The sequence below is a fragment of the Clarias gariepinus genome, chromosome 9 (assembly GCF_024256425.1).
Source record: "Clarias gariepinus isolate MV-2021 ecotype Netherlands chromosome 9, CGAR_prim_01v2, whole genome shotgun sequence".
NCBI lineage: Eukaryota > Metazoa > Chordata > Actinopteri > Siluriformes > Clariidae > Clarias > Clarias gariepinus.
Genome location: NC_071108.1, coordinates 3,400,001 through 3,417,252, shown reverse-complemented (window position 1 = coordinate 3,417,252; position 17,252 = coordinate 3,400,001). Strand labels below are relative to the sequence as shown.

Sequence of the window (17,252 nt, the reverse complement as noted above, 5' to 3'; positions counted from 1 at the left end):
TAAAAAAAAACATAAAAACAAACAACTTCTGAATGCGGAATTATTCGACTTTAACATGGACCGTGCTGCTACCAAGACAGAAAGCAAAACAAACTCACAAGCACACAAACATAAAGGAACTGATTAGAGCTATTAAAATAAAAACGCTGCGGGAAATAAAAGCCGAAATATCGAAACTCCTTCCAAATAAGATTTCTGGGACGATAGAGGAGACCTTAACGAGCTTAACGGTGCGAGCCAAACCGATTCATACACTTACAATGCTGAAAAAGAGCGCAACCACACCCAACACACACACACGCACACACACACACACACACACACACACACATGTGCTTTAATTGCCTCTCAGTTTATGAACTTTCGATGAACCCTGATTTAATCCATGAAGAAGCTGCACGCGTCTGATCAGGAGAAGCTCGTTAACAGAAAACTTAACTGTTCCAGAGGGAAGGAGAGAACCTTAAGAGAGAGAGAAAGAGAAGACAGTAATGTGAGACACCAAAGAGAGAAAGAAATAGCACAGAGGGACATTAGAGAGAGCAGGAAACTAGATATTCGTTTTACTAGAGGGAAAAAAGGACACAGTGCCAGTAGAAAAAGGGGACACTAAGTGTCACTAGAAATAGAGAGAGAGAGAGAGAGACACTAGAGAGGAAAGACTCTTGGTAGAGAGACTGGAGAAAAGGCATAGATACAGTATATACGCTAGGAAAGTGCATACTGTAAATACGTAGATAGAAGAAAGAGAGAGAGAGACAAGCATTAAAGAGAAGGAGAGACATAGAGATCCCTGAAGGACAGAGATACACCAATGGAAAGCCCACACAGAAAGTGAGAGAAACACTAAAGAGAGAAAGGTATAGGAAGAGACACTACAGGAAGGCATTAATAAGAGAGAGAGACACAAATTTGGTAATCCCTGAGTAAGAGAGACACTATAGAAGAACACACAAAGAAAAAGAGACTAAAGAGAAAAGCATAAATAGAGACACTAATGAGAGAGACATGCCGAGAAAGACACTAGAGAGAAAGGCCTTGAGCGAGAGATAGAAAACGACATCAATCAGAGATACACACACAGAGTAAGACCGGAGTGAGAGAGACAGAGACATGCAAGAAAACCACAAATAAAGAGAGAGAGTGACACTAGAGGTAGGGACATTCATTGAGAGAGACACTCAGAAAAAACACTGAATGAGAGAGAAAAAAAGAGAATGAGACACTACAGAGAGACACTAGAGAGAAAGGCTTTGATTGAGAAACTACAAAAAGAATTAACGAGAGCGATAGACACGAAGAAAGACCTAAGTGGGAGGGACACTTGAGAAAAGAACAAACTCTCTTTATGTGTGTGTTGTCCCCTAGTGTCTTTCTCACTCAGGTCTTTCACTGGAGAGACACTAGAGAGAAAGGTACTAAAGAAAAAGACATAGATAGCCATACTAGAGAGAGAGAGAGAGAGAGACATCAATGAGAAAGACACACACAGAGAAAAAGACCTGAGTAAGAGAAAGAGACACTAGAGAAAAACATAAAAGGAAGACAGTAAAGAGAGACATTAAAGTGAGAGACAAACAGAGAGATACCTAAGTGAAAGAGATGCTTTAGAGAGACACACATATAAATAGAGGCACTAAAGAGAGACACTAAATGGTGGAGGTAAAAACATTGTAGAGAGATATTATTGAGAGAGACACACAGAGCAAAACCTGTGTGTGAGACATAAGAGACAAAACACACGTCCATAGAGAGACACTAAAGAGAGTGAAAAGAGAGACATAAGAGTGAAAGACATGATAAGAGACAGTAAAAAACAGACATGGAAAGAGACTGTTGAGATACACAGAGAAACACTAGAGAGAAGGACAGACACTGAGAGGGAGAGACAAAGAAACAGATAGAGACAATAGAGGGAGACAGATACATTAGAGAGACACTCATAGACAGGAAGAAAAAGAGAGATAGTTTTCTAGTTCCATGGATTAAACTCATCTTGATAATGAAAACCAGCTCATCTCTCCCTCTCTCTCTCTCTCTTTCTCTCTCTTCGTATTCATTGCGTCCTGTTGACTCTCCATTAATTTCCGTTTTCATCTCTCCATCTGTCCTGCCGTGTGTCTGCGTGCTTCGTCTCTCACTCAGTTTTCTTTCCTCCAGTGTTTTCCTACCACTCACTTTATCTTCTTCCTTGTTCTCACTTGTTTCCCCGTTCCTTCATGCATATGTGTGTGTGTGTGTGTGTGTGTGTGTGAGAGCGAGAGAGAAAGAGAGCGAGAGTGTGTGTGGACACATGGTAGGATCCTGAAAATTGAGAATGTCTCCTTGCTGATGAACATCTCTGGCCATCATCTTCATCTGTTCATCTGTTTCTTATTCTCGTCTCCGTCCTCCCTGAGTGTCTCTCGCTCTTTCCCTGTGTGTGGAGGACGGACAGAAAGCCGCTTTGTGGTGGCTCGATCTATTCCAATCACAGAGATGTGAAATCCGATGTGACATCATTGCCAGATGTTCAGTTTACCTCAAAACACACAATTAACTTTATATACCTGAGCTGAAACTTTTACCCGTTAGCTCGAGACACCGATTAAATCCAACTGAACTAAAAAAAAGTCTCAATTTTGTAAAATCCTTTTTTGTTAAATGTTTTTTCCTAAATATTACAAAATGCTAGAGAGACACTAAAGAGAGACACTCGAGAGAAAGTAGTGGGAGGGACTTGTGAGATAGCAAAGAAAGACATTAGAAAGATATTAGAAAGAGAGAGACACTAAAGAAACAGCAGAAAAAGAGACGAGAGATACTGGAGAGAGACACTAAAGAGACACACTAAAGGACCGTAGAGAGGGGAGAGGCACTAAAGAGAAAGTAGTGGGAGACATTTGTGAGATAGCAAAGAGAGACATTAGAGATATATTGGAAAGAGAGACGCTAGGGAGATTCTATAGAGAGAGTAGACACGAGGAAGAAAAGAGACAAGGGAGATACCGGAGAAATAACAGAGAGAGAGAGAGTGAGAGAGAGAGAATCAAGAGATAGTAGAGATATTAGGGTTAGTCAAAGTAGATAGAGAGACGGCGTAGAGAGACAGTTAAAAAAAGACACATATAGAGAGACACAATACGGAGAGACACACACAGAATGACACCAGAGAGACACTATAAAGACACATCGCAACTTTTTCTCTCTCTTATACAATCTGAGATTTCCTTGAAAGTGGTGTGTGCTCCTGATTCTCTCTCTCTCTCTCTCTCTGTGTGTGTGTGTGTGTGTGTGTGTCAGTGTCTGTGAAATTGGACATTTATGCTGCTAAATGACCGTGAATTAGCATGAAATACTGGGTTACGCTTACACTGCTCCATGTAACTGGACCATAATGACTCCATGTATGACTCCTACAGCGACACACACACACACACACACACACACACACACACACACTTTAATATCATCTTTGGACGCTCTCCTCCAGCCAAGTTTGCTCTAAGCTGTTGGCATTCAGGAGGTCAGTTGACAACAGTCGAGTCTTGTTTGTCCTCCGTCCTCTGTTTGCTTACACACTGTTTGCTCTCCGCCTTCATCCCTCGTTCCTTTTCTTATCCCCCATCCTTTCACTTCTTCACCCCGGCAAGAGAATCTGAACTGGGATCCTGGTGGGTAAGTCTGTTAACAAACATTAGGATCAGGCTGTTGGAGAAGTGAATAGAGAAGGAGAGATGGAGACAGAGAGGTTGACGTGTCGAGGAAGAGGAATGATAGAAGAAGAAGATTTCTTGAAAAAGTGTAAAATACATGAGAAAATGATGCAGAAGAAAATAAAAGAGGGATAAAGAGAACAGATTTTAATGAAGGCCTGAGTCTAGAAGCGCGCAGTCACATGACTGGATATAAACACAAGGTTATTTTTATGACACTGAGATTTTATACTAATAAATCATGAAACAGCGCTAGCTAAACTGTGTAAACACTACAGGTCCTGCTCTACGATTGGCTCAGATTTCATACTCAGTCAAGATCAAAGCAATCAGAGATTCGACACCAAATTATTTGTATATAATTATAATTCAGGAAAACAAGGCGGTATTTGTCGAGGATTTACTCGGTGGCTCTTTTCATCACATTAGGGCTGAATTTCTGAATATTTACATCTGAATAAGTGACTTTTGTCTGAATGATGTTATATCTGTTACATAGAACAGTTACACCTACACCCGATCTATAAACACAGATCATGTGTACAATTAAACTGATAAAAAAATATAAATAAACATGCATTTTAATAGAAATGTTTGGAGTCGTGTTAGCTTTCAATGCACAGTTCGGGACCAAAGGTTAGAGCAGGGAGACGGGCGACATTTAAGTGTGTGTGTGTGTGTTGGGGGGTGGGAGAGCAGAGAGAGAGAGAGACAGTTTTTTCGGAATAATTTTTAGTTTTTTGTGTTTGCCGTGACTGTGGCTGACAACAGTCAGGTTAATAAAGACAACCTTGTTATAGTCCTGGAGTGTTTTCTGATAAACGGTACAGAAAGCTTAAACAATTGCAAGAAGTGTGTGTTAGGTACACTGGCCGAGAAGTGCAAATCCAAATAACAAAAACAAAAAGTGCAAAACAAAATAACAAAACTAAAAACAAAATAACGGAACCGAAAATAAGTTAACAAATTAAAAAACAAAATAAACAAATTTAAAAACATAATAACAAAACCGAAAACAAAATAACAAATCGCTCTGTAGAAAATTTTTTCCTGTATTATTAATTTTAAGTTGTTTTTTTAGCGTACTCGGGGAGTGGTTTTGTATGCTACTGGAATCCTTTATTTTAAAAAAACATGTCCACTTTTATTCCCAAGCGTCCGTGTACATGCATTTAAAGGATTAAAGAATTCACTAATAAAAGATACATTTAAATTTCTGATTCTACCTGGATCTAAATACAGCGTTTGATTTTCTTTTGTTTTTAAGTTTGTTTTTGGACAGATGTTTTGATCATCATACTCATCAGTACATCATGCTTCAGATAGCAATGATATACTAAGACAAAAATTTGACAAAATGACATGAAATGCAAACCATATGTACCTGTCCTGACGTCCCTACAACTCTGACTTGAGGACAAGACTTGGGAACGGATCTTAGTCGTAACCTGGGGACGGCCTGTAAATGCGATATAGCTGCGGTCGAGGAAGTGTCGAAGCTTTTCAGAGATTTTCTGATGTTTTCCAGCGTGATAGGGTTCATGTAGAGCTCGATGCCAGCAGTGTGTGGACGGGGATTCCTCCACCTCTAATTATTCTAGTTCGTTTGTATTCCATTTGTAAATATACTTTAAACACGCAGGAAGCTGCTTATTATAGAATGATTATTATTGACATTTGACCTTGCTGTGACCTTGATCTTGTTTGGATCGGTTCCAAGGCTGACTCAGTTCACTGATTGCTGGTTGCAGCCCTAATTGCCGACTCACCCTGGACAGGGTACCAATCCAACGCAGGGCACACACACACACACACACACATACACTCACACACGATGAGCAATTTGTGAACGCCAATTAGCCTAATGTACATGTCTTTGGACTGTGGGAGGAAACTGGAGTACCCAGAGGAAACCCACAAAGCACGGGGAGAACATGCAAACTTCATGCACACAGAGACGGGAATCGAGCCTGGCCGGGGAATCGAACCCGGACCCTAGAGGTGCAAGGCGACAGTGCTGACCACACTGGAAAGGGGTACAGATATACAAATAAAAGCTTAAATAAATAGAAATTTTAAAATATTTAAAAGATAAGGATTTTATATTTTCCTGCTTAAAATTCCCATTTGAATTCTTTGTCGTATAAGGGTGAGTCAAATATTATCCATTAAGCCTTAGCATCTTAGTATGAAGTGTGTGGAGGGTGTCGACAATGTGGGAAGAAGTGTGCGCCCTCGGATATCAGTCCTCCGCGTTGAATCTGAAGTTTAGGCTTCAGCTCTTCAATAAGTGTCTCACTGTAACGAGCAATGTTGATGGATAAACCTTATTTTCTCTGATGTTCCAATACTTCTGGCCCTCGAGAATCTCAGAAAACTGTAAGCATTGATGAATTTTCCATTTTTTTGTTGACTTTTTCTCGGTCGGCGATTAACCGGAGTGCGGATCATTTTTGACTCACCCTTGTATTTTGACTACTGTGTTATGGTCAAGCCAGTAAATCCGTCATGACCTGAAATGAAAAAAAAAATGAACCGAGACATCAAGACACATCCGAAATCTATCAAGAAAGAAACCGACTCGGCCAAGGTGCAGTGGCGAGGATGTGTCAGGATGAAACCGAGGCCACAGAGAACGCTTTAGAGTTGTACGTTTTGGGCAGCGGCCTCGCCTGAGACGTGCTTGACGCTTCAGCGTGCCAAACCCCTATCAGATGCAAACATCGCTCACCTCCAGCGAGTCAAACCCACATTCCAGCACCCTGTAAAAATCCCTGGCAGTGGAGTGCAGTTGGAAATGCACTTTTTACAATTTCAGCTTCGGCTTTACGGCTTCATGGAGGTGAGTGAGGGGGAAAAAAAAGGAGAGTCAGGGAAAGTATGCGAGCGCAGACACGAGGTCTGAAACGTTCCCAGAGGAGACAGGCTAGCCCTTGTTTCATCTCATGTCCCATTCCGAATGTGCTGGAGGATTATGGGAAATTGAAGGAGACAGCGGTGATCATAAGCATTTCGTGCTGGAGTGAGCTCACACATCCTGAACAGGACATTAGAGAGAGAGAAAGAGAGAGAGAGAGAGAAAATGGGCCACATCGGCATTTTTTTGTGACACCCTGGAGAGACATGATCTATGCCTATTCATTTTTATTGAAGATATATATTCTCTTTACTCTCTAAAAGAAACTATTTGTGCCAATAAAAAAAATAAATTGTATATTTTTTTTAATAAAGACCTCACTCACTCTCACTCACTTATCATCTATACCGCTTTATCCTGTATTCAGGGTCGAGGGGGGCCTATCCCAGGAGATTTAGCGCATGGGGCGGGGTACACCCTGGACCGGAAGAAATTAGGGGATGCCGTTAGCGTAATCTGCATGTCTTTGGGCTGTTGGAGGAAACCCACCAAGCACCGGGAGAACATGCAAACTCCATGCACACGAAGACCCCAAAGCAGGAACCGAACCCGGACCTTGGAGGTGCGAGGCGACAGTGCTAACCACTCCGCCACCACAGTGCCACTTTAATAAAGACCTTCCTTTCTTTATTCATGTTTTAGTGTCTATTACTATAGCTAATATGGAAGGGGAGATTTTGAGAAGGGTAAGAAAAAGGAGTGAGATGTTTTTAGCATTAATGGCTATTAAGTGAGCAGGAATGAAAGGATGGTGAAAGGGTTAACAGCTCTGCGTGTGAAATGAAAAAGCGTGGCGCGATGCCACCTGGTTTACGCCGTCCACATCTGCACCGACGCTCTAGCACAGCTCAACAACAGAGTTGGAGAAGAAAGGAGTCAATAAAACAACACACGCGATATTGATGGTGATGAAGCCAGCAGGGGGAGGAGGGGTGTGATGGCAGGGGGGGGGGTTGGAGGGAATAGCAGGGCAAGAAAAGGGCAAGAAGAGAGAGAGAGAGAGAGAGAGATGATGAAGAAGAACCTATACTGTAATTAGTCTAATTTCTCACACTCAACCCTTGGCTACGATCATACACAACATCCATCATTCCTTTTTTGCCCCACGTGACGCCGCTGTGTAACGCCAGCTGGAAACTGTGATCCGCACTTTTATAGTTTAAAATTTATTCCCCCCTAGATTTTTCTGTAATTGTAATTGTGTTGCTGTGTTTTCTTTCTTCCCTTATTTATTTATTTATTTATTTCAAACAGTGTGCAAGCGTAACAAGGCTAAGAAGTTTCCCTCTGGGATTAACAAACTTCTTTGATTCTTGACTCTTTTGTATCTTGAACGTCTTCTGGTGGTTTGCGCGAGGCTTATTTTGGTATTGTGGGTCTGGCAGACTCGGGATTAGACTTAGGAATCCCTCAAATGTGTGTCATAAAATAAACAATCCCCTTTACCTCCCACCTCAAACTGCATACACATACACATACACACACACACATGCAACAGAGGAAAACAACACACTTCCACCCACATGCAAGCTTTCTTTCTTCTGTAAACTCCCACACAAGGATGTCAGTGCACTAGAGCATAGTGTGTTTTATATGAACAAAATAAAGTAGATTCGATCAGAATAGAACAGATTACAGTAGATGTGAGTCTAGCTGATTACACTGACAACACTCCCACCACTACCACCACCACCACCAATACTACCACTACCACCACCGCAACCACCAGTACCACCAATTTCACTACCAGCGCATCACAACAATTTACAGCAACCATCAGTACCACCACTAACACCACCAACACTACCACCACCATTACCACAACCACTAGTGCCAACACTACCACAACGACCACCGCAACCACCAGTACCACCAATATCACTATCAGCGCCACCACAACTATTTACAGCAACCATCAGTACCGCCACTACCACCACCATTACCACAACCACCAGTGCCAACACTACCACAATGACCACCACAACCATCAGTGCCACCAATATCATTACCGGCGCCACCACAACCATTTACAGCAACCATCAGTACCACCACTAACACCACCAACACTACCACCACTCCACCACCATTACCACAACCACCAGTACCAACACTACCACCCCCACCACCATTACCACAACTACCAGTGTCAACACTACCACCACCAATACTACCACTACCACCACCGCAACCACCAGTACCACCAATATCACTACCAGTACCACCACAAGCATTTACAGCAACCATCAGTACCACCACTAACACCATCAACACTACCACCACCATTACCACAACCACCAGTGTCAACACTACCACCACCAATACTACCACTACCACCACCGCAACCACCACCACCATTACCACAACCACCAGTGCCAACACTACCACCACCAATACTACCACTACCACCACCGCAACCACCAGTACCACCAATATCACTACCAGCGCCACCACAACCATTTACAGCAACCATCAGTACCACCACTAACACCACCAACAGTACCACCACCACCATTACCACGACCACCAGTGCCAACCACCATTAGCACAACCACTACCACTACCAACACTAACATCATGACTACCATTACAACAACCACTACCAACAATAGCTTCAATTATCACAACCACCAGTACCACCACTACTACTACCAACACTCCCACCACTACCATTACAACCACCACCAATACCACAAACCCTACCGCCACCACAAATTACCACACCCACCACCCATATCACCATCACCACAACAACAATAATCACCACTATCCCCACTATTACCAGCCCCACAACCACCACCAGCACTACCACTACAAACACCATCAGTACAAGCACTTCCACCAATACCACCACCAGTTGCTCTCTGTGTGTGTATATGTGTGTGTGTGTGTGTGTGTGTGTGTGTGTGTAATATTGAGTGTGTTAGTGCTAATGCTTACTCTGCCTATAAATCCTCTGTGAAGAGGGTTTATACTTTTTTTTAATGAGGCACATAAATTTTGGTCAAGTGTGTGTGTGTGTGTGTGTGTGTGTGTGAGAGAGAGAGAAAGTGTGTGTGGAAGAGTGAGAGAGAGTTTAAAACAACTCAATGACACTACTTCCAAAAAAAACGTCTGCAATATAATTAAATACACTGAATAAAGAAAAGGAGTTATTACAGAAGACGTATTTTAGACTTTTTGCCCTTGCTGTGACATTGAGGCTGTTTGGATTAAAGCCAAAATCAATTCAATTCATCTGCAGATTAGATTAATAATTCCAAATAAATCACTTTAACATTAAACCATCTGATGAATCTTAGATGAACACAACCTTCCTGGTTGTACTGTATTAATGTGTGTGTGTGTGTGCGTGTGTGTGCAGGTTCTGTTTGCACTGAATCAGACGCTGCGGCAGCTTGAAGATGTCCGCGAGGGAAGTGTTCAGGGTCCCTTCACTACTGAGGATCTCATCTCACACTACAACTGTGGAGACCTCAGCTCCATTATTTTCAACCAGGACACCTCACAGGTATCACACACACACACACACACACACACACACACACACACACACACACACACACACACACACTCATATTTGATATCTAACATTTTCTACAACACAGTTCACTCATGTGCTAACTAACGTAATCAGTTCTACAGTGACTTGTTTAATACATCACTAATAATAAACACAGCCAATCAACCTTCCTGTACCAACAGAGCTGAAAGAAACCAGTCAAGTCAACAATAACAGCATTGGCCTTTTCATTTTGAAAAGTGAACTTTATACAAAGACTTTAGTTCATACTTATGTAATTATGTTCATAATTACATAAGTGTTCATAATCAAGGGGGAGTTTTTTTTTTTATTTGTTCCTTGGGGCAGTAATAACAACAATCAGGTTTTCTTACAGAGGCAAATTTATGTCTCTTGCAAATGGTTGAGATGTTGCTTTATGTTACAGTTTTTTTTTTTCTTTTTTATTTGCACATATTTTCATTGAACTTAATCTTTGTTTTTTAGAACACATGATCATTGTGAAATACATTGAGAACATTTGCTTTAATCACCCAAACAAAACAGTAAGATCTTTTTTCAACTTAGTACTTTTACCAATCATTTCAATCAGGAGCAAATAATACAAGGTAAGCGTTTTAAATTGTCCTTAGTGCTGAATGAGTCTAACTGAAGTGTAAAACTTTACACAGCAAATATTACACTTATGTTCAGACAAAAGAAATCCATATATCTATCTATCTATCAATCTATCTATCTATCTATCTATCTCTCTCTCTCTCTCTATATATATATATATATATATGCTCAGACAGGCTCACGGGATGGCGATCATACACCTGCCACCTCCACATTTCTTGATTGAAAGCTCTTGCAGCAGTTTGTAACTTACAAATGACCAGACAACAATCAGTCAAGTCCATGAACATAATTAATGATTCATTGATTAACCATTAAGATCAGTTGAATTAAATGACAGACAAATTTATTAAACTAAATCATTAGAGATGCAAATCAAAAATTTTATTGTGGTAACATTACCAAAGGCAGTTACTGTGAACGAAACATTTATTTAGATGAAACACTTATTTTGTGTAGTGAAAAGGATATTTTGTGATTATGTGTATTGTACTAACACAATTGAAAATATGCTGAAATGTTTGAAAAAAGTGCACTTTTGATGATCTGTTGTGATATAAGTACTAAGAGTTTTAAAAATGTACCAATTGCTTGTGAAAACTGCGGCAAACCTATTTTAAAAAAACTGTAAACGGAGAAAAATATATTTACAAATGGCAAGCAAAAAAAAAAACACGTTGTTTGGACGTTGGATCCACCTTATTTTTTGTGTTATGCTACAAATCTCAACTTAAGTAAAAAATGCATACATTTTAAAGACACAGCCATAGCTAGTGGATTTTTTCAGCATAGCACATCTCAACCGATTGGTAGAGATGATGCAATCAGGCTAAGTTCAACATATAAAAAAATATTTGCGGATCTACCGCAAAGTTGAGTAAGACTTTAAAGGTATACATTTTAAATGAATGAATTTTTGTACCATAGCATATCTCAACCAAGTGGTAGAGATGGCTTAATCAGGTTAAACACATTTTTGCAATAAAATACAGTAAATCAAAGTGTCCTGTAGCAAACACTTGCACAGCACTTTAAAGGGAGATGGCATTTGGCGTAAAACCTGTGGCAAGTTTTTGTGTGTGGATTTGAAGCCCTGCTGTCGCGACCCCTTGGAGAGCGCGGGCAAAAGACTAACCGTTATACTGTACATATATTCATCACTTTATTACCTATGAATGCACTTATATTATAAAGAAGTTACTTCAAGCCTAGAATTTGGAAATGCAGCCAGAAAATTTTAGCAAATATATTATGCTGGAAAAGCAGAGGAAGAAATAAGGCTACTAGGTACAAATTTTGACTTTCCCATAATGAGTGAGGCATATTTTATACTCACACACTCACACTGATTAGGGTCTACAGTAGGTAGATTTGGAGTCTATTCCAGGACCGCCGGGAATGGGAATTCAGGGAAACCTATTCTTGCTGAGACCGGGGGGAAATTTGGTGTCGCCAGAACACCTACAGTAGCCGTAGAACCTGGAGGCACTCCAGGAGGCAGGGGAGAACTTTTGGAACTTTACACAATCAGATGAAAGATCGAATCACGAAACCTGGCGCTGTTACACGGCATTACCCTTTTTCACCGGCCACCCGTAGTTACAGTACGCTCATAATAACTTTAAGATCATATGAACTTTTGAACTGAAACAAACAAAGAGAGAGAGGACATTCTGTAAAGGGATGTTTGGATGCTAACGGTATGGCAGCCCATTCGTCACTGTCTATACACACACACACACATATACACAAGCGTTCTGCTCCAGTGTGCTCCAGTTTTATTGTGATAATGCACAGCTCAGTTAGGAATCTCTCAGATAAACACACAACTATGAAACTGTCTCACTGTCCCGTCGCTATGTCTCTGTCTTCCTCTCTGTCTTTTTTTCTTTCAAATTCAATTCAGTTGGTGAAGAACAAAAACATGACCAGGCAACACTAAGTGGCGAGATAAAAAAAATCACATTTTTGATGTGTTGATCATTAAAGAAACAATTATCATGTATGTTATAGCAGCTATAAAGTTGTTTTCCCAGCAGTTAACCAAAAACACTGTTATCCAGAAAGCGCCGACTTCTCAATCAAAAAGGTTGCGGCTTTACTTCTGACTGTTTCAATGCGCTGACGCTGGAGACTCCTTCCCCAAATGTTCCTGTTCATGTGAACTGTCCCCCTGTGAACAAGCTGCTACTATAGAAACGAGAGCGTAATGAAATGAGCACACTGATAAAAACTTTAATCATCACCTTCTGGACCAATCAGAAGGCAGAAGTCAGTATTTTAGTTCTCCCTAAAGTGTAAAAACGTCCCTTCTGTTTCTGCCTCTCAGCTCCCTCACTTCCTGAACAGTTCCCTGCTGGACCACGAGCGCTCCACGGCGCAGCAGATCGACAGTTACCTCCGGCAGGAGCTCATCTACAAGCGCAACGAGCGGATGGCGCACCGCGTCTCCGCCCTCCTTCGGAAGAGCCCCGCCCAGAGCTTCTTCTTCGCCTTCGGCGCGGGTGAGTTTCCACCTGCATGTTCTCAGAAAACGGGTTCCGTTCCCGCCGCACGCATCGTCTCTGGCATTACCCCGTCCTCTGGTCTCGCTTCAGCACAAGGAAAATATCCGAAGTGCATCGGTATTTGAGGCGTCTGGCAGCGGAATAAACACTTGGCATCTGGTGTTAATTGTGTGTTAGAAATGTTCATTGGTTTTCTTTTTGAAGAGAACTAAACAATAATAATAAAATAATAAATCACAATTCACACAGAGGCAATCAGACAAAGAAGAAACTTTTTTCTTCCACGCATATTTGTGCATGCATGATGACGTGCAAAGACGATTAAACAAAGAGAAATAATTACGACTGCGCAAACTGGGAGAATTGGTTAATTGCTATGCAACATATCGCTTTTCAGGCAGTTTTAGACATTCAGACAGGTTTAAATAAAAAGTGTCCCCTGCTTTTTGACCTATTACTGTTTTTATTTTGGCTGGGGTTTAATCAAGCCAATTAGACCCCCCATTGTGACCTCATATAAGCTAAACCCGCCCCCTGCCTTACTGCTCAGCTCTACTTCTCTATGATTTCCTCGTGATCCATGTGCTGGTGGTCATGTGACATGGTGTGTGCAGTGGACATGTGATGTAACGTAAGGTAGTTTTTAAATTTATACAAAGTATCGAATTCAAACCAACAATAACTGAATGATTTAAAACATCAAATACTTTCATCAAAAGACTAAATCAAAATGTTGAGACTCCCGCCGGACACACTGTTTAAAAACACTGAACAGTAATAACTGTAATACTTGATGTCAGGTTTTATTGCCGAACTTTTACCCTGCAATAAAGAAATCCAGTAAAACACACAGACTCATACACGCGCACTCACACAGGCACACACACATGCATACACACACATGGTTTACAAGTTCTGTTACATAAAACAATACAGAAATGTCAAGGCAATCAAAGGGATCCAGTTCTCATCCGATACAAATAAAAACGCTGTTGGCTCAGGAGCTGTGGTTGGAAGTTGACATGGACGTCTCCTGGAGGTCTCCTCTGCCTCCGTGCCTTTTTACTTTCTCTCTTTTAGTTCCATAATGGTTTGTTTCCCGTGTTAGATATTTTCAGTCATCGCTGCCACCCGAGTCGCGCCGATGTCCTGCTTTTGTCTTATTACAAGTGGCACCGCTTTGTGCTGTATGATGAAGGTCGACACTAGCATGGACGCCGTTGTAAGGGAAGAACGCCCTGCAGAATAAGGATGGATCAAATGATACAAAAATGAGAAGATGAGAATGGTATGTGCACACACACTAGAGATTTCGGAGGGGACTGGTGGCACTGATGACGTCACATCTAAACAGCGATTGGTTTCCCTATTGATTGGCTTTCCCATCTGATACGATCTGTGCCCTGTTCCCGAGGTGACCTCTTTAAGCGGACATGTGCACGGTTCTCTGGCGTGGAATGAGTGTGTTCTCACTGATCAAAATGAACCAGACTTGGGATCAAGTGTTTTCAAAAACGTTCCCAGGGTCCTAATGTGAAAACAGATTGTCGTCACAAATATGTGTAAAGTTTAACAGGTTTTTCAGGTGCTGTTAGTGTCTTCATATGGACATTAATACTCCACTAATAAACTTCTGAGCTGATCCGAACCGACCCGATGGGAATGCAAAGGGCCAAACCTTTGATAATCTGTTAAAGAGGTGAATATTAGCCATGTAAACTCATAAGCTGATCGTTTCTCTCTAACGTAACGTAAGTTTACGAGAACAAACACCTCTCTCTCCCACCTGACTTTACTGCAGACTTTCATCCACTGGGACTCTGGCTGTGGAAGAAGATTCCTTTTTTTTTTTTTTTTTTAAATCTAAATGTGAAAGAATGTGCTGCCACCAGGATTCAGCCCCAACCACAAATAATTCTAACCATTTAACTTAACATCTTTAACATTCAAACGTTAAATCTTGTTAGCATTCCTGCTATAAGGGAACCGCCTGCTAATTCTAGCCAGGCAGGTACTGAACAGACGATCTGTGGGCCACATGCGGTATTTCTGCTCAAATAGCTGAACGCTCTGCTGAATATTATATAAATTAGAGAGAACGTAGCTTCCAACTCGGAAAGTGGATAATGCGCTAATGTTCTGTAGCGTGTGCTCGGCTTTTGGCAGGAAGAAACTGAACAGGACACAACTATCCAGGCCATGCTTCCCGGAGTTACACAAACACACAGATAAAAGCGAGAGAGAGCGAAAGAGAGAGAGAGAGAGAGAGTGAGTGTGTGCACTCGAACTGCTTTTTCAGTTATCATTCCTCTCTAATGGAGCTCATGCTGTCTGAAGTGATGCAACAGGTACTAGTGACGGTTCTGCTCCAGATCCTCGAACCTGATCTGACCGTTTGTGTCTGAGAAAGTGTGTGTGAGAGTGAGAGAGAGAGAGAGAGAGAGCAATGCAACTGCAGAAAAAGTGTCTGGAAGACTCTGTTTCACACGCACACACACACACATTTTGTTCATCATTGTACACACAGTTCTCGTGTGTGTCTCTTGAGTGTCGTAGCGTTATCCCTCTGTTTAACTTTCTTGCAAAAACATTATGGTGGAGTACATCGTGGCAAAACAAAACAGTTGTTTGGGAAATTGTGGTCGTCTAGACTTTTTTTCCTTGAAGGACATATTGTGTGCTGCTCTTTGATTACAAACATTAAAAACATTTTGAAAAATTAACAATAACACCACCTTATTTGGTTCCCATTGCGACACTGGGGTGGCTCTGGTCCCTCCTGGCGTGGCTCTGGTCCCTCTGGGCGTGGCTCTGGTCCCTCTGGGCGTGGCTCTGGTCCCTCCGGGCGTGGCTCTGGTCCCTCTGGGCGTGGCTCTGGTCCCTCCGGGCGTGACACTGGGGTGGCTCTGGTCCCCCCGTGAGTGCCTCTGGTTCTTCTGGGTGTGGCTCTGGTCCCTCCAGGCGTGGCTGTGGTGTGCTTTGATGTTTGGCAGCAGATCCTTTAAAGTCTTACACACGCAATATGGAGGAACAATATTCAAAATTCAATTACAGTGATTATTATAAAACTTGAATTAAAAAAAGGAAATTTGTGAAGGTTAAATATCTAAATTACTTGTCGGCAATATACAGTGCTGTGAAAAAGTGTTTGCGTCCTAATGATTTTTTGTTATATTTATATTTATTTTGCATATTTGTCACGCATAAATGATTCAGATTATCAAAAATTGGATCCAATATATCATTAATTAATAATATATTAAGGAATAAAAACTGTCCAAACCTGGTTGGCGTTACGTAAAAAAGTAATATATTCATCCAAAAAGATTATACACACTTCAGGGAAAAAAAGGGTATGATGTATGTTATATGAATATAATATTCATAACATTATCATATACATGGATATCAATATATAACATATAGCAGTAAATTTAGTATAAAAATATGTATACATTTTTCTCTATATGCTTTACTGTAGGCGGCATGGTGGTGTAGTGGTTAGCACTGTCGCCTTGCACCTTCAGGGTCCGGGTTCGATTCCCGTCTCTGTGTGCATGGAGTTTGCATGTTCTCCCCGTGCGTGGTGGGTTACCTAGCAGGTTAGGCGTTCCCAAATTGTCCGTAGTGTGTGTATGTGTGTATGCCCTGTGATAGATTGGCACCCTGTCCAGGGTGTACCCTGCCTGGTGCCCTAAGCCTCCTGGGATAGGCTCCAGGTTCCCGAAACTGTGTGGGTTAACAAACAAACTGCGCAGGAACAGCAACTGGACTGAAAATACGCGAAGACCTTCAGGAAGCCTGGAGAACTATTCCTCAAGACTAGATTATCAAGAGAGGAAAGTCTGGAGCTTTGAAAGCCAAATATAAGGAAATGTGTTTGGGGGTCAAGACTTTTGCACAGTACTGTGTATATACCACGACTGAAAGCTCGTATCAGTGACGATCTCGGAGATAAACTAAGATAAGCTGTTGTCCATCGAGACAGAGAGACT

General features: G+C 41.5%; 1 protein-coding gene across 2 annotated transcripts in view; it reads left to right on the top strand.

Moving 5' to 3' along the window:
• Nucleotides 1-17,252, top strand: part of trabd2b (TraB domain containing 2B) — an 80,450-nt gene that overhangs the window by 53,139 nt on the left and 10,059 nt on the right. For both annotated transcript variants that reach the window (XM_053503347.1, XM_053503345.1), the window contains exons 3-4: nt 9,974-10,120; nt 13,080-13,254. In XM_053503347.1, coding sequence (XP_053359322.1) covers nt 9,974-10,120; nt 13,080-13,254 — 322 coding nt within the window. The remainder of the gene's footprint in view (nt 1-9,973; nt 10,121-13,079; nt 13,255-17,252) is intronic.